The following is an 18211-nucleotide window of genomic DNA, read 5'->3' as shown; positions in this document are numbered from 1 at the left end:
TGAACAAAAGACATAATTAACCCTCTCACAAAAGTAACGTGATACTCCTCTCTTCATTTTGAATTCATCTCTCTCGTTTTCATTATTAGACAACTCTTCATTTCTTTCTTAACTTTCTCTCTCCACTCTTATCTTTATCTCAACTCTTCCATTTTCTCCCTTCTCATTTCATTTTTATACATAGAAAAACAAACGAAAATGGTTATTTCGTTGAACATATCTTCACCGACGATCTCATATCTTCTTCTTGAGTCAGTCTAAGACAAATGACAAGAACTGAAGGTAAGTTCATTAATACAAGAGATTGGTTCGATGCATAAACTTTGTGTTTTGGGTTTGAGTTTTATGATTGTTAGAGTGAATCGTGTGTTTTTTTTATGAAAATGAGATAGATGCATAGCAAATCTGTCGAAAAATATGCAAGAGGCGCATATTTAATTTCAAATAAATGTTCGGAGCGATAATGGAACGGATTGACAACGAAAACAAAGGTACGTCATATTGGTTACACCGTTTAAAATTTAATTTTGGCCACACTGGTCACACTAGTCACCCTGGTCACACCGTTCAAAATTTAGTTTTGGTCACACTAGTCATATTGGTCACACTGGTCACACTAATCACATTGGTCACACTGGTCACACTAGTTACATTGGTCACACTGGTCACACCGTTCAAATTTTAGTTTTGGTCACACTAGTCATATTGGTCACACTGGTCACACTAGTCACACTGGTCACACCGAAAATTTTTAAAATTCACGCGAAAATATTTATTTTTTTTTATGGAGGGGGTTTTAAAAATTTTAAAATATTTAAATTTTTCCCTAGGAAATCGAAAACTGTTTTTCTCTCTCTCTTCTCATTAATGTTTCTGTCATTGGGATCCACACCAATGGGTATTTTGGGAATAACATAATTATAAAGGTATGTTTTGAAGTAATTTTTTTTATTATTTTTATAGGGGTATGTTGTGAAGTCTTTGTAGTATAATAGAGGTATTTTTGATAAAAGCCTCTTTCAAAGTAATATTTTTTTCTAACAATCACATTGCATTGCACGTGTCTTGTCGTCCCATGTTCCGTACTCCCCATTCAACATGTGATATTTGAAAAGTCAACGAGATTATGTACGAAGAGTACGTTCGAAATAGTTCATATTACAGGTTGCTTACTTGAATAAATTTTTGTGGACAGCCCAATATTTTGGATTAAGATCTAAATTAATTTTGGGATCGGGAGACAGTCATATTTTAAATCTTCAAATTTGAAATTTGAATTCGGAACGGAACAAAAACGTTCTCATTTTAACGGTTTGAATTACCAAAGTTTGGATTCCACAAATTATTTTTAACATTAGCACACTTTTTTTCTCCTTTATTTTTTTTTGGTGTCACGCCGATTCAATATTTCTTTATGCTTGATGCCTCAACCCTTTATGATTTTCAAACCGCCTTTATTTATCTTTTTATTTTATTTTGCCAAGAAGTTTCTTGGGAATTGGTATAGGTTTCCCACTACCCTTTTTTTAAACACCATTTGACTAGAGAGAGAGCAAATCACGGCGATGGATCGGCACGGAGCACGTAGATCCCTACCGTACATTGATTTATACGTATACGTACAAACATACAACCCGTATATGCATTTAGTTACGTCATGGACTTGTCTTAAAAACTCGTTCACGGGAATGCTATAGTTGCATTGAATCTACGGGTTGACACCACCGTCGTGTATATAATTGCATACATTTAATAAAATGGTTATATAAAATAAAACATAAGAAAAATAAAAAATAAAGGGTACAATTAAATTTGTATCGGTAAAGCCACCCGATGCATGGATCTCTTGGATTGAATAACATGACGGACAACGCGACACAACTTGCGGCTCGTTTGGTGTTGCAACGTGGTCTGATTTAATTTCCTTCCTATCACCAATACGCTTATATTATACACGTACGTCGGCGTATAACCAAATTGTTTATTATACTTTTTTAAATAACCTAATGTTTTTTTTTAATATTCCCGAAGACCTCTTTGTATATCAACTATATAAATCTCTTAAAGGCTCACGCATATATATATATACGTGTATTATCCATACAGGTGTTTTTACTCTATCGTCCCCTTTTCACAAAGACAATGTCTCTCCTTCACTCTCTTTGCTTTGCCCTCCTTCTTTCTCTTTGCAGTGGCTCTCACGTCCAACGGCAGGCTGTCCCTCTTGATGGTAAGAATATATCACATATATAATTCCTTATAAGTTATTTTATTTTGTAAGTTATATCACAACGGTCCAAATATAAAATGAAACATGAAATCATGTAGGGCTTCTCCCGAATGGAAACTTTGAGCAACTCCCTCGTAAATCAAACATGAACAAGAGGCAGATCGTTGGCAAATACTCACTCCCACACTGGGAAATCTCCGGCCACGTGGAGCTCGTCTCCGGCGGCCCTCAGCCCGGCGGCTTCTACTTTCCGGTCCCACGTGGGGTCCATGCGGTGAGGCTAGGCAACCTAGCCTCGATCTCTCAGAACTTGAGGGTGAAGCCTGGCTCGACCTATTCCATAACGTTCGGGGCCACACGTACCTGCGCTCTGGACGAGAGGATCCGAATCTCGGTGTCGGGACAAGCGGCCGAACTGCCAATTCAGACATTGTTCAGTTCTAATGGCGGCGATACCTACGCTTGGTCCTTCAGGGCAGTTTCTAACGTTGTTAAGCTCACTTTCCATAATCCTGGTGTTCAAGAAGATCCTTCTTGTGGGCCCCTTTTGGATGCTGTTGCCATTAAGGAGATGCCTCCTCTCCGGTACAACAAAGGTATTGGTACTGTTTCTTAACCGGTTTAGTTTTGTAGCAAATTGGTTTTGGTCAAATTGGTTTATATTTTTCATAGACTAATCCTAATTTGTGGTAACACTTGGATTTCTTTCATAAAAAACAGTACTCTTATATTTTGTTTTTCTTAACAAATACAAAGTAAACATATATCTCGTAAATGACGTTATTTTATATAAAATGACATCATTTTTTTGTTATTTATATTTTGTGTTAAAGAAACCGAACATACAGAATTTCTTGGTTTGTTTTTCTATTATTGCATTCTGATCCTCGTATTTTTATGAAATCTCTGTTTCACCCCACAACCTTTTGCATCTCTTAATAAACAGGGAACCTGGTGAAAAACGGAGGATTCGAGATCGGCCCGCACGTGTTCAAGAACTTCTCCACCGGAATCTTGATTCCGGCGAAGATCCAAGACGTGATTTCTCCTCTCCCCGGTTGGATCGTCGAATCCCTCAAGCCGGTGAAGTACATCGACAACCGCCATTTCAGTGTCCCCGCCGGACTCGCCGCCGTCGAGCTCGTCGCCGGCAGAGAGAGCGCCATCGCCCAGATCATCCGTACAGTTTCCGGCAGAAACTACACGCTGTCCTTTACCGTCGGTGACGCCCGCAACGGCTGCCACGGCTCGATGATGGTGGAGGCGTTCGCAGCGAAGGAGACGCTGAAACTGCGTTTCGAGTCGCTCGGAAACGGCGTTTTCAAGAAGGGGCGTTTGGCGTTTAGGGCCGTATCGGACCGCACGAGGATAACGTTCTACAGTGGGTTTTATCATACGAAGCTTCACGACTTTGGGCATCTTTGTGGGCCTGTTCTTGATGATGTCGAGGTTGTTCCGGTCCATTAATTGAGATTCGTTTTTCTAATCAAATCTTAAATTTAAATGGAATGATAAATGTTTTTATTCTATATTTATTTGCATAAGCCTTTCTAAAATGCGAAATTGGTAACTGAAAGACATTTTTATTGACAAATTATTTTATTCTTTTCAACTGCTATTATTTTATAAGCAAAATGTCGCATGCTGCGGACGGCCATTTTAATTTAACCAACCAAATTGAGAAATGATAATCAACTAAGACTTAGTATGATATGAAAAGAAAAATTAATAAATATAGCAAATGCTTACATATTTACTCGGGTCAACTTGTTTTATTCTTTTCAACGGCCAATATATTCTAAGCCAAATACAACCAAATATTATCCCACGACTCGTGAAATTAAATATTAACGTTGTTTTGCAATTGATGACGTGGCGGAACGTCTGCCGTGGTTTAGAAGTTGTACGTGGACTTTAGCACAGAGGATCACTTCTCTCGGCTTCATTCGTCTGAATTTTCCGCGCAAATGGAGAGGAAGGACATTTGGGAAACGACATGTAGGAAGAATGAAGACCCATCCAAGTCTTTTAGTATATTCAAACACGAAACTATCTCAACAATCGAAATCGAGCGATAATGGAGATTGGGAACGAGGAGAAAGCGGCGGCGGCGGGGGAAGTGGAGATTCTGAAGCCGCGTACGGACAAGAGAGAGTATCGGAGGATTGTCCTCAAGAACTCGATCCAGGTCCTGTTGATTAGCGATCCGGAGACCGACAAGGTGATATCGCTTGGATTTTGCAGTAGTATTTGTCTCCTGTTCGATTTCTGTTTCCTGCCTAGTCTTATTTGTGAGCTGATCATACAGCTTACGGGGTTCCTCTGTGGATTTCGCTGTTTTTCAGTGTGCTGCTTCAATGGATGTTAGTGTCGGATCCTTCTCTGACCCAGAAGGACTTGAAGGGCTTGCTCATTTCCTAGGTAGTTTTGTTTCCGTGTTACGTAATTTCTGCGCCGTCGTTTGAATTTCGATGTAGTTGAGTAGATAAATATCAGGTAGTAAACATTGGAATTTGCTGCTAAAGTTGGGGCAGTTCTCTTCTCTTAATTTTTCTTCAAGGTTATTAATTATGATTCCCATGTGGCATTTGCTGGTCATACTGTAATATACTTGATTTAGTGAACCCTTTTTACATTTTTTGTTTTCAGAGCATATGCTGTTTTTTGCTAGTGAAAAGTACCCAGATGAAGATAGTTACTCGAAGTTCATCACAGAGGTACTGATCTTCTTGGCTATGGAAGATAACCGGGTTATCGCTCCTTGCTGGAATATACTGGATGTGCTTTATTTGATATCTTCCCCTAATTTCATGGGAGACAAATATGTGATATGGAATATGTCTCTGGCATTTTCTTAATGTAGCATGGAGGCAGTACAAATGCTTTTACATCGATCGAACAGACAAACTACCACTTCGATGTCAATGCTGACTGTTTTGAAGAGGCTTTGGACAGGTGCATTGTTGTTTTTCTCTGGCTAGCTTACCTTATCTTACTCTCTAGCATTTTGGATGTCAGGTTCTCATATGATTTCATAACCAGGTTTGCCCAGTTCTTTATCAAACCACTGATGTTGGCTGATGCCACCATGAGGGAGATCAATGCTGTTGACTCTGGTTGGTATGCTTTTTATTTTCTTGATTTCTTCAGTCATTGTTCATTAATTAACTGAGACTGAGGAATTCTTTCTATTCAGAGAATCAGAAAAACTTACTGTCTGATGCAAGGCGAATGCACCAGGTATTTCTTGTTTTTTTTTTCCTTCCCAAGAGCAGCTCCATGGAGTCATTTCCTTATATATGTATCCGTTTAATTATTTATTACTACTGAAGGATACATCTCAGAGTCTCTGTACGAAGTTTCCACTTGAACTTTGATACATTTCTCTCTGCCTTGCATAATTGGGTAACTCACCAGTGTATCAGATCTCAAAACCTCTAACTTCTACCCTTCTTTGCTTTTCAATTATTTGCATACAGTTGCAGAAGCATCTAAGTAGGGAGGACCATCCATTTCACAAATTTAGCACAGGTCCATATTCTATGTGTGTTTTTATTGTTATCTCTGTTGCATCGCGTTCATGGAAATATATTTGGTGTTCCAATGCATAAGAATAGTTATGGAAGTGAGATTTGTGCTCAGGAAACTTGGATACTCTTCATGCACGACCCCAAGCAAAAGGAGTGGATACGAGGAGTGAACTTATTAAATTCTATGATGAACACTATTCTGCCAACATCATGCATTTGGTTGTGTATGGGAAGGGTAGGTGTTGTTACTAATGCAAAGCCAGATATTTCCTTATTTTAGGAAACTCAAATCTTAAAGCAAATAACTGCCATATGTATTCTTTTCTCTGGATTTTTTCAGAAAGCCTTGATAAAATTCAAGGTCTTGTAGAAGAGAAGTTCCAAAATGTCCGAAACACCAACAAGGATATCACTAGATTTCCCGGTCAGCCTTGTGCTTCGGACCACTTACAGGTAAACGTGTTCTACATATAGAGTTTAGTCCACTTAAAGATAGAACCATGCTAGAACGTCTATAATGTGAAACCTTTGAGGTTGATTGTATTATTTTGATTGTAGATTCTTGTCAAGACCGTTCCCATAAAAGAAGGACACATGTTGAGGATTGAATGGCCTGTCACTCCTAGCATTCATCACTACAAGGAAGCACCAAGCCGGTACCTTGGTGATCTAATTGGCCATGAAGGCGAAGGAAGTTTGTTTCATGCCTTAAAAACTTTGGGTAGGTTTTCCTTGGGCATTAGGCAATACTTTTTTTTGCTTGATTCTACACGAAAGAGGTAATAGATTAAAAAGTATGTTTCTTGTGAAGTTTGTGGTTGTTTTGTTGTTTGCAAGTTTGCTTCAAGCGCCTTATCTCTTTTTTACTTTGTGAAAATGACAATTGTTTTGAGGACCCTTAAAATTCATTGAAACGATCCTCATAAACTTCAGTATGTAGTTGTCCAAGTTGTATACAGTAGCTGTAAAATCTTAAGAGTTATCTTACTGTGGAAAAAAGGCTGCTTTCATTTGGAATATATGGTGGAGTAATAGCTTGCCTAAGAGAGGACTGTGATAGAGTTTTGTGAATATTACTAGAGAAGCGAGCATCTTTGCAATTTTAGAGAGTTATTCTAATCGAGCACAACTTATCTCATAATGGAACATGCAATAAATAGTGTTTCTTTTGTGATGATTGCTCCGTTCTCCATTATTTTGCTTTTATAAGAATTTGTTTCTTGTTCAGGCAGGCTTGTTTGAGGGTTGTACAATTCGTTAGGTTTTTCCTTTAATTCATACAGGTTGGGCAACTGGATTGTATGCCGGTGAAGGAGATGGGACACTGGAGTATTCTTTCTTCGAGGTTGTGATTAGTCTTACTGATGCTGGTCATGGTGGGTTTCTGTATTTTCTTCCCATTTCGTCTTATTTCATTCTGTGAAAGTATATAAATCTTGTTGAGTCAAATCAATATTCTTAGCCTGTTTGGTGTTCAATAAGTGTACGATAAACTCATTTGTATAATATGGTCTCTCCTTGTTGGTGTTACAGAGCATATGCAAGATATTTTAGGGCTGTTGTTCAGATACATTCAGCTTTTACAACAGTCTGGTATTTGCCAGTGGATTTTTGAAGAGGTATGCATATCAATACCATGTATAAGCTACTTTATTATCATTGTTAAATGCAACTCTTTGAAGGGTCTGATAAGTTTAAATTGTGATTGAAGCTTGCAACTATTTGTGAGACAGCATTCCATTATCAAGACAAAGTTCAACCAATTTCTTATGTAGTGGCTATTGCGTCAAACATGCAGGTAATACTTATGTAGTTTCTCTGTGACTATAAGAGTCCTAACATCTTGGCTAACATGTTGCACTTATTGTCTAAATCATTTGCAACTAATTACCAATTCAGGTATATCCAATCAAGGATTGGCTGGTTGGATCATCATTGCCATCTACCTTTCATCCAGCTATTATACAAAAGGTGTTAGATGAGCTTTCTCCTGATACCATTCGGTAAGTTCCAGCTTTTGGAAGGATAGGGCTTTATATCCCAAATCAGTTTGCCTAAACTGTCTTACTCTTTTCAGTTGTTCTCTATCCCATGCTTAAGATCATTTGTTACCAAGATAACTTTGTCCTATTCAATCTTGGAAAGAGTTGGATACTTTTGTGATCTTCAGCCTGGGTTCAGAGTGTCAATATACTGTAATTATTTGATTTCCATTATCAAAAATCCGAAATGGCGTAGTAAAGCTTGCCGTTCTTATAAAAAGAATCTTTCTAATACGATTCTTTTTGCAGAATTTTTTGGGAGTCAAAGAAATTTGAAGGACAGACTGACAAGGTTGAGCCTTGGTATAACACTGCTTATTCTGTTGAGAAGATAACCAGCTCCGCCATTCAGGTTCATTTCGATACTTCAAATTCCATTTCATACTCTGTCTAATGAAATTTGTTTATGGTTTGTATTAAAAAAAGTTGGTTTCAGGAGTGGATGCAGTCTGCGCCTAATGTTAACCTACATCTACCTACACCAAACGTCTTTATTCCTACAGATTTGTCATTGAAGGATGCTAAAGATAAGGTTTGATTTTTACCACTTTAGTTACAATTATCTCTCAAGTTATATGCATGAAGCAATTACCTTATTGAATTGAGGTTGGGAACAGGGCTCATGCCCAGTGTTGTTGAGAAAGTCACCCTTCTCAAGATTATGGTACAAACCAGATACAGTGTTCTCCATGCCGAAAGCTTGTGTCATGATGGATTTCAACTGTCCAGTCGCAGTTAGCTCTCCTGATGCTGCTGTTCTTACTGATATTTTCACATGGTTGCTGACGGACTATTTGAATGAATACGGTAAGATATCATTGATGACTTTTGTTCTGTGCTTTTCTTTTCAACTATGGCCTTTACGGGACATTAGTCAATAGCGTTGATTTCTGTATTTATGTAACCAAACCTTTGAATAGATAATATTGAAATATATAGGATAAAGACTTAGATAAAAGAATTGATACAGTAAAACCAAAATTAAAAAGCACTCTCTCGTTTGTTTTTATTATATTATGATTCATGTCTTGTTACTCTTACTTCTCCGTCATTTCAGCTTACGATGCTCAGGTTGCTGGTCTGTATTATGAAATAAGCTCTTCAGTCAAAGGTTTTGAGGTGTGTTTGTGCAAGTGTTATGCCCAACATATCACTTTTTCTCGTTATGGATTCAAGTTTCTCTATTGCTCAATGTTTTTGTATGTCTTGTCTCTCTGACTTGTATTTTCCAGCTGACTCTTCTTGGCTATAATCACAAATTGAAGATCCTGTTGGAAACTATCGTTGAAAAGATTGCAAGGTTTGAAGTAAAACCTGACAGGTTTTCTGTTATCAAGGTAATCATGACAGGCTTTGTCCCTTTTTCTAAATCAACCTTGACTCTGTTCTTATTGATTCCCTATCGCATATTAGGAAACGGCGATGAAGGGATATCAAAATTTCAAATTCCAGCAACCGTGTGAACAAGCAACTTATTATTGCTCACTGATTTTACAAGATCGGAGTTGGCCTTGGACAGAAGAGTTAGATGTTATTTCTCATCTGGAAGCAGAAGACGTGACAAAGTTTGTTCCATTGTTGTTGTCAAGGACATTTCTCGAGTGTTATGTAGCAGGTAATCGCAGTATATCTTCTGCTCGAAACTCTTTCCGCTGCTATGATGTTTACCCTCTTGTCTTACTGTTTTCCCGTTTATATTCTCACCACTCAGGTAATGTTGAGAGTAATGAAGCTGAGTCGATGATCAAACATCTCGAAGATATGTTCTTTCAGGGCCCAAAACCTATCTGCCGACCAATGTATCCGTCCCAGCATCTGACAGATAGGGTTGTAAAGCTCAAGAAAGGAATGAAATACTTCTACCATAAAGATGGCTCAAACCCCAGCGATGAAAATTCTGCAATTGTGCACTATATTCAGGTATTTCTGCATTTAGATTAGGAGATGGCGTTCAAACTTGTTGTCACATTTTGCCAGTTTTTACATGTTTGATGGTACCTCTCCTAATAGATTCTTGGGACTTGCTCTCTTGAATTTAGAATTCATATTCTTCTTCAATGGTCATGTGTTTCGTGCTCACGGAAATTGGTCTCTACCTGAAAAAATAGGTTCATCGGGACGAGTTCACCATGAATGTGAAACTTCAGCTTTTCGTTCTCATTGCAAAGCAAGCAACCTTTCACCAACTTAGAGGAGTTGAGCAACTTGGTTACATCACTGACCTTTCCCAGAGGTACATATGAACTTCTTGGATATTCTAAGACCCCTTGTTGATTCTTTTCCAATGCACAACTTACTTTTTCTCCGACATAGGAACAATTCTGGCGTCCGTGGTGTACAGTTCATTATCCAGTCCACAGTAAAGGTACAAAACTAGTACTTTTCATCTTTATCAATCTGATTTTGCACAACCATTTATTTTTCGTGACCCTCTTCTTAATCACAGAGGGTTTAAACGTTAACAGGGTCCTGGACATATCGATTCAAGGGTAGAGTCATTCCTCAAGAACTTCGAGAGTAAACTATATGAGATGAGCGATGAGGAATTTAAGGTAAGATGGCTTGAGCAGTTATTCTAGACCACTTCCTCAATACAAAACTTAGCTTTGCTTGAAATAAACTCAACCTGTTTCGTCACCTCTAAGCCATGCGAACGATTCTCATTGTTTACTACCATCGTGATGTTATTGACTGAAGTCATTTGCTCCTTAAAAGAGCAATGTAACAACTTTGATAGACATGAAGCTCGAAAAACACAAGAATTTGTACGAGGAATCTTGGGTTTACTGGCACGAGATCCAAACTGGAACGCTCAGATTCGATCGTAGATATGCAGAGGTAAGAACAAGAACAACACCCTCACATCTTTTGGACAAAGAGGAACTATCTGAGATCAACTTAAGTGTTTTCGTTCTTCCTGAACATACATCACTTCTACCGTTTGACCTGCTAAGATATACGAGTCCATAGCATCGATCTTTCGTGAGAGTGTTGCAGCTGCTGATCTGCGAGCATCGTAATTTAATTTTTTGGGCAGGTTGCTGCACTGAGGAAGATCACGCGGCAAGAGTTGATAGATTTCTTCAATGATTACATAAAAGTTGGAGCAATGAGGAAGAAATCGCTGAGCATTCGGGTGTATGGGAGTCGACATCTATCGGAAATGGCCTGCGACAAAGAGCAAATCCCGTCTCCGTCCTTTGAAATCGAGGATATTTTCGGATTCAGGAAGTCTCGACCTCTTTACGGGGTCGTTAATGGAGGGGGGATGTGGCCAAGTGAAACCGTGAGAGCAATGGACACATTGGGCACACATACAGTTTCATCATCCTAAACAAACGAAATCGGCATTTGTATATTCACTTCCTGTTGTTGTTACGACTGTATGTATCCTCTGTAATATTTGATGTGAATAACTCGGTTCGAAAATCTTATGTATTTGATTAAAGATTAGTAATTGAAAGAGTGATTGGATGTAAATAAACTTTCAAGAAAGAGCTATGTTGGTATGGTTGGTTGTGCAGACGCCGTCGGTTCACATGATCCCAAAGGTCAAGTCAGCGATCCCAACAATAACATTTTGACCTGACCCCAAGTTTTTTTTACCAGACTGTTAAAAAAAAACACAATACGAGAAGAGAACTCTTCGCGACATGAATTAGGCAAAAGAAAAAGAATAGTCAATTGTATTTCCAATCCCAAAAAAAAAAGACATCCTCAGATCTCCATATGGCATATAAACAAAATTGACCTGACCCCAAGTTTTTACCATAATAAAAAAACACACACACACAGACAACATGAGAAGAGAACTCTTCAAGACATGAATTCGGTAAAAACAAAGAATAGTCAATCGTATTACCAATCCCAAAAAAAAAAACATCCTCAGATCTCCATATGGCTTATAAACAAATTGACTTTTTTTTTTTAAAAAAAAAAAAGTTGTGTGACGCGGATCAAACAACGGCATAGAAGAGGAAATCGGCGGTGTCGTACCCATAGGAGGCCTTGGCGCCGCAATGGACCATCTGACTCGAGCCGCGCTGAACCCCGTTGGTGCCGGCGGAATCGGGTGGTAATCCGATGGCCCGGGTGGGATCCTGAGGAGGAGAGTGGGCCCCACCCGCTGAGTCGTGGTGGTCGGAGGGAGGGTGGTAGTAGAGACGAGCCGTCTGAGGGCAGTGGGAATGGAACCTCGCCACTATTCTCACCCCTGCGTCCAACAGCTCCGCGTATTTCCCCATTTCTCCCCTTCTCTCTCCCCTTTATCTTTCCCTGTTTCTTGATTCTTACTTCCTGCGACAGAGAGAGAGAGAGATGGCGTTCCCTCGGAGTGGCGAGGGGTTATAAAAGAGGAACCAAATTGAAAACTAATTGTTAATGTGAATTAACATAATTGACTTTCCTAATCTCTTTTGACTCTTTCTCTGGTTTTAATTTCATTCCCCATTTCCCCGCATCTTACCTTTAAATTAATTTCATTCTAGTCCCTATACTTCCTCGTGTTTGTAAGTTTTGCGCCTCCATTTCATTTTCCCCCTGTACGGTGACTTACTCTAATACTCACAAAAAAAGGAGCAAATCCTAGAGTAAATAAAATCAAATAAAACAGACGTGCTTCTTGCATTTTTGTGTTTTCCGGAAAACCTCTTCTCATCAGTATTTTCGTCATCATGCTATTGCACAACTGAAACCAAAAATTCGAGGTCAAATATGAAAATTCAAAATTTAGAGGGGGTGAAAATAGGAATTAAACAAAACCAATGCCACTTGGCATTTTCCAGTATGCTTCCTATTGCCATTTTTTTAATTTGGAAATAATAAAATAGAGGAATCCATCCGCGTCAGGGCATTATTGTCTCACGCGACTTTATGTTAGGGTTGCGTCAGACATATAGCCGCGTGATTTTGAACCGTACCTTAAAAGCATTAGCTTTTGACTTTAAAGGAATCAGTGTATCCATCAAAAGCTATTTAATACTCGTACTCCCTCCATGTTTAAATAAATATAAATGCATTTTTTTCACAATTTTTACAAAAACATAACAAAAACCTTCATTAAATTACATTCACATTATTACTCTATTGAGGTTATATATTTTTTTAATTGAGGTCAAAATTAGAAATTAAAATTTTTTTTATCTAAAATAACATCTAATTAGGAAAAAAATCTTCCTTAAAACGATATCTATTGAAAAATTGAGGGAGTATTACTATTAAATACGTACCTCATTTTTTCCACAAATATTTTTGTAAAATCATGAGCGTTCCTTCTTATCCCACCTAATTCATGGTCAAAACTACAACTTTGGAATCTTCAATTCTCACCGGAAAAAAAAAAGTCAGATTTATTACTATTGAGGAAGAATATCATGAACGAATATTTTTGTTGACAATTATCTCAGAATAATTGGTAAGAGTATAGGAAACAAATTAAAGTTCTCTCATAATCTTCTGAGAAGAACCATCATTGGGCAGGGATGAACGACAAGATCTCGATCCAGACTAGACACAAATCTCAAGCTCAAACTCCCCGAAACCGGTTTTTTCTTATCAGATCTCGATCTATGAATCGTCAAAACAACGATCAGAAACAAAAAATTTAGAAATGAAGAAGGAAAACAGAGATCTGGGCCCTGGAACTAGGAAATTTCGAACGGAAAACGAGTTAGGGCGGGTCATTGTTACCTTAAGGCGAGAATCATACCATCTCAGTGGAGAGAAGGAGAAGAAGCAACTTTTCTCCCGAGATCAGAAGGAAAGAAACGGCAGCATCTTCAAGCCTAGCTTCTGAAGCAAGTTTTCCCTGCGTTTCTGGGAATGGCGGCGCGATCGATCTGAAAATTTTCGAATTCTCCCGCAACGGTTTCATGGGCCTTCCTTCGGTATAATAAATCCAATTATGGGCCTCATGTTGGGCCCATATTCAATATGTGATTGATCCATTGGGCTATCGGAAATGTTTTTTTTTTTAAGATCAGTTGCGGGAAAAGGACAGCAACAGATCAAAGTCACAGGAAATCAAGAGATTCAAAAGAAGTCTTGCAGAGAATTATTCGCAGACTCGCTAGATTTCTCGAACTGGGTTTCCGACAATGTCTACGGAATCGGTGGATTCGATACCGTATTTAGTTCGATGGTTTACCAGCGGAAATCGAATTCTTCTTCGTCTTCGTCTCTGTATTCTCCTTAGGCTCCCGCTATTCATCTAGTTGTGGGCGTTTCGGGATTCGATTCGGAATTTTAACGGTTCGATTCGATAACGGTTTATTCGGTATTATAAAATTTGTACCAAATTAGTACCGTATATTATTCGGTTTGGTATTATAACGGTTCGGGACGGTACGATACTAATAATTAAGTACCAAATAAGAACTGAAATAAAAACGATTCGGAACGGTTCTAGACGGTTCATGACATATTTATAATTTATATAATATAAAAAAAAAGAGATCCAATATAATAATTTTATACAACAAAATAAAAGTTTTGAACTTGTAAACTTGGAAAAAATTCAACATTAATCTCAATGCATTAGGCAAACAAACTCTTAATATTAGTAAATATCATAATTAACTATTAATATTAAATATTTTTAATTAAAAAATAAAAATACCGAAATACCGTTCGGAATTTTCCGAACCGAACCGAACCGTTCTCGAACCATTCGGTATTTCAAATTTCGTACCGTTCGGTATTTTTATATAATACCGAACCAAACCGAAACCGAATTAATCGGTTCGGTACGGTTCGGGACCAGATTCCCGAACCGAATTACCTACCCCTAGGTTCATCCATGGAGAGTGTGGAGTGAGCGAGATTTCGTCGAGTTGGTCCGAGTCATGGCCGAGGGCGACCCGCTTCTGATGGAGCTGGTCTGACTCGGACAACGGAACATTTGAGTTTTCTTGTCTGGAAGTAGAGTTGCAGTAATGCATTGATGGCAAACGGATTTACCAGTTTGGGTAAATCCTTACACAAGATCATGTTATTCCTTTTTTTGGTAATCTAACATTGTATAATTCTTTTTCTTTACAATCTAATATTGTTTCATTAAATAACTTAAAAATGTTCGTTCATCTGCTTATTTTTTTAAATAACGATTTTATTTTGAACTCTACCTTTTTTTTTGGTCGTAAAGACTTAAACTATGTTAAATTCCATTATTGGGTTTATTAAGGTTTTGAATGGAAGAGGCTTTTAGAGTTTTTAAAATTTAAAAACAAAAAAATGATTATTATTTTTTTTATAAAAATAGTTTTCCTAAAAATTTAGAAACCAGCTTTTGATGAAAAAATCAAATAAAAACTAAAAAACTCTTTTTTTTATATTTTATAAAAACTAAAGAATAAATCCAAAATTTAAAAACCAAAAACTAAAAATCGAAAACCAAAACCAAAAATTGAAAATAAAAACCTATTCCATTCAAGTCTATATCTAGTTTTTGGGATGAGATAAAGGCTTGAGAATTGTAAAAAAAAAAACCTCTAATACTTTCAGTTATTTAATTATTTATTTTGTTTGGAATATGAATATGAAATATGTGAATCTTTATCCGAGTCGTACCAACCAATAGATGAAATTTTGGTGGATAAAAATAGATACAATATAGTAATAGTAGCCGTACCAATATTATTTATATCGTCGGTCCGTTCCGTGAAATGAAATTATGAAAACGACCCAGCTCCAGTTTTCGTTTTTGCTTTTTGGACTCGTCATTGTGGCTTTTGCTCATTTGATTTATTTATCGTTTTAATCACTTTTCCATTGATATATATGTAACAATTGTTTACCGTGAAAGCTTCGCATCCAAAACGAGGTTGAATAGGGGGATTTACAAAAATGACTTTAAATGTCATTTTTACTTCACGTGATAACCCTCACTTTGGAAAAAAAAAAGACAACATCATGTGATAACCTTGTAATAATATACTTCCAAAAATACCCTTCATTTTTTATTTATTATTAAATTTTAAAAAATAAATTTCAACTCTCTCTCCTCTTCCTCTTCTCTCTCTCCTCGTCCGCTTTCTCTTCTCTCTCGTTCAATAGTCTTCACACTCTCTTCATCTCTACTCTTTTTTTAGCTAATTTGTTGCGAAAAAACAACATTAAGCTTGGGCATTTAATCGATTCAACATAAATCTGAATAAAAGGTAAGTATTGTTTCTAAATTTTGTTATTAAGTTTGGACATTTGTGATTTATTATTTTATCATTTTTATATTTAATCCATATAAATATGTTTGAAACAAAAATGACATATACAAAAATGACATATATATGAATATGTTATTCAAACTGGTTGAAATCATTATATTTGTGAAATTCGTTAAAATGGGAGAATTCAGAAAACTGGTAACATATACATGTCGAAATGGTGAGACTGGTCATACTCCTAACTGGTCATACTTGTCAAAATTGGTCAAACTGGTCATATTCGTGAAATTGGTCAAAATGGTCATACTCATCAAACCTGTGACATTTTTCAAGTGTATCATTTTATCACATTTTGTGTTATTTTATACAGGTATAATGGATGCAACTAATGAGAGGATGATGATTATTTATTATAAATCTGATGGCAAGTGGGTAGTAAAATCGATCGGAGCATATGAATGGGAAGGAAAGAAGAATACATGTTCGATAGGTTCAGCCAACATATCATTGTCATAAGATCATGCGGGTGGAATGTATTTCGATTTGTATTTGGTATGACTGGTTTGACCAGAATATGACCGTCTCGACGATTTTGGTAAACGAGTTTGATTATGTAGGTGTAATGTACTTTTAAATTCGTATTTCCGTATTTGTATTTGATATCTCTACTTTGACCATATTATCATATGATTATGTGGGTTTAATGTACTCTTTCAAACCGATGAATCTCGCAATTTCGAATAGGTCTGACCGTCTGACCATGGTATGACCATATGACCGTCTGATCGTCTGACCATTCGGGTACGAAAAAAAAGACCTAAATTAAATTCAAACGATTAGAAAAGTTGTATAAGGGTTATAAGAATACTTTTTCATCGTTTTGGAGTTCTAATTTCGTGTGGAGAAAACAAATCTACCAACATAAGTCAATTGTGTCCAATGTGTTACACAAACACTACTAATAGTTTAGGTCTTCTTTGGAAAGAGTTACTTTGATATCAAAAAAAGATGCTCAATCCATATTGCTACGACCGATTTCAACTAGAGAAATCGATCATACGAGATGATTATTACGATGTTAACACTTTCAAACCGATGAATCTCGCAATTTCGAATAGGTCTGACCGTCTGACCATAGTATGACCATATGACCGTCTGACCGTCTGACCATTCGGGTACGAAAAAAAGACCTAAATTAAATTTAAAGGATTAAAAAAGTTGTATAAAGGTTATAAGAATACTTTTTCATCGTGTTGGAATTCTAATTTCGTGTGGAGAAAAAAAATCTACCAACATAAGTCAATTGTGTCCAATGTGTTGCACAAACACTACTACTAGTTTAGGTCTTCTTTGGAAAGAGTTACTTTGACATCAAAAAAAGATGTTCAGTTCATATTGCTACTACCGATTTCAACTAGAGAAATCGATCATACGAGATAATTATTACGATGTTAACACTTTCAAATCGATGAATCTCGCAATTTCAAATAGGTCTGACCGTCTGACCATAGTATGACCATATGACCGTCTGACCGTCTGACCATTCGGGTACGAAAAAAAGACCTAAATTAAATTTAAAGGATTAAAAAAGTTGTATAAAGGTTATAAGAATACTTTTTCATCGTGTTGGAATTCTAATTTCGTGTGGAGAAAAAAAATCTACCAACATAAGTCAATTGTGTCCAATGTGTTACACAAACACTACTACTAGTTTAGGTCTTCTTTGGAAAGAGTTACTTTGACATCAAAAAAAGATGTTCAGTTCATATTGCTACTACCGATTTCAACTAGAGAAATCGATCATACGAGATGATTATTACGATGTTAACACTTTCAAATCGATGAATCTCGCAATTTCAAATAGGTCTGACCGTCTGACCATAGTATGACCATATGACCGTCTGACCGTCTGACCATTCGGGTACGAAAAAAAGACCTAAATTAAATTCAAACGATTAGAAAAGTTGTATAAGGGATATAAGAATATTTTTTCATCGTTTTGGAGTTCTAATTTTGTGTGGAGAAAAAAAATCTACCAACATAAGTCAATTGTGTCCAATGTGTTACACAAACACTACTACTAGTTTAGGTCTTCTTTGGAAAGAGTTACTTTGACATAAAAAAAAAGATGTTCAGTCCATATTGCTACGACCGATTTCAACTAGAGAAATCGATCATACGAGATAATTATTACGATGTTAACACTTTCAAACCGATGAATCTCGCAATTTCGAATAGGTCTGACCGTCT

General features: G+C 37.0%; 3 protein-coding genes across 5 annotated transcripts; 2 read left to right on the top strand and 1 right to left on the bottom strand.

Moving 5' to 3' along the window:
• The first annotated feature begins 2097 nt into the window (after positions 1-2097).
• On the top strand, positions 2098-3759 carry LOC104824444. Its single transcript, XM_010556533.2, has 3 exons — positions 2098-2230; positions 2329-2826; positions 3177-3759. Exons 1-3 carry the CDS (start codon positions 2143-2145, stop codon positions 3695-3697), a joined length of 1107 nt encoding a protein of 368 aa, XP_010554835.1. The 5' UTR covers positions 2098-2142; the 3' UTR covers positions 3698-3759.
• Positions 3760-4161: 402 nt separating this feature from the next.
• Positions 4162-11313, top strand: LOC104824443 (insulin-degrading enzyme-like 1, peroxisomal). Of its 3 annotated transcripts, none has more exons than XM_010556532.2 (26): positions 4165-4451; positions 4576-4651; positions 4880-4947; positions 5094-5185; positions 5273-5346; positions 5427-5470; positions 5710-5761; positions 5873-5995; positions 6101-6213; positions 6319-6481; positions 7044-7136; positions 7294-7379; positions 7472-7558; positions 7660-7763; positions 8052-8154; positions 8239-8334; positions 8420-8609; positions 8860-8921; positions 9068-9139; positions 9216-9417; positions 9514-9722; positions 9911-10035; positions 10116-10167; positions 10268-10354; positions 10518-10640; positions 10840-11313. In XM_010556532.2, exons 1-26 carry the CDS (start codon positions 4308-4310, stop codon positions 11134-11136), a joined length of 2937 nt encoding a protein of 978 aa, XP_010554834.1. In that variant the 5' UTR covers positions 4165-4307; the 3' UTR covers positions 11137-11313. The 3 variants fall into 3 exon arrangements, with proteins under 3 accessions (XP_019059335.1, XP_010554834.1, XP_010554833.1); XM_010556531.2 differs by having other exon boundaries at positions 4166-4451; positions 9035-9139; XM_019203790.1 differs by lacking the exons at positions 10518-10640; positions 10840-11313 and having other exon boundaries at positions 4162-4451; positions 9035-9139; positions 10249-10340.
• Positions 11314-11532: 219 nt separating this feature from the next.
• Positions 11533-12098, bottom strand: LOC109117091. Its single transcript, XM_019203791.1, has one exon. The coding sequence runs from the start codon at positions 12044-12046 to the stop codon at positions 11759-11761; it is 288 nt and encodes a 95-aa protein (XP_019059336.1). The 5' UTR covers positions 12047-12098; the 3' UTR covers positions 11533-11758.
• Positions 12099-18211: the final 6113 nt, after the last annotated feature.

The sequence above is a fragment of the Tarenaya hassleriana genome, unplaced genomic scaffold (genome assembly GCF_000463585.1).
Source record: "Tarenaya hassleriana unplaced genomic scaffold, ASM46358v1 Cleome4, whole genome shotgun sequence".
In the NCBI taxonomy this organism is placed as follows: Eukaryota; Viridiplantae; Streptophyta; class Magnoliopsida; order Brassicales; family Cleomaceae; genus Tarenaya; species Tarenaya hassleriana.
Note: the sequence above shows the minus strand (reverse complement) of the source record. Positions and strands in the feature narration are given on the sequence as shown.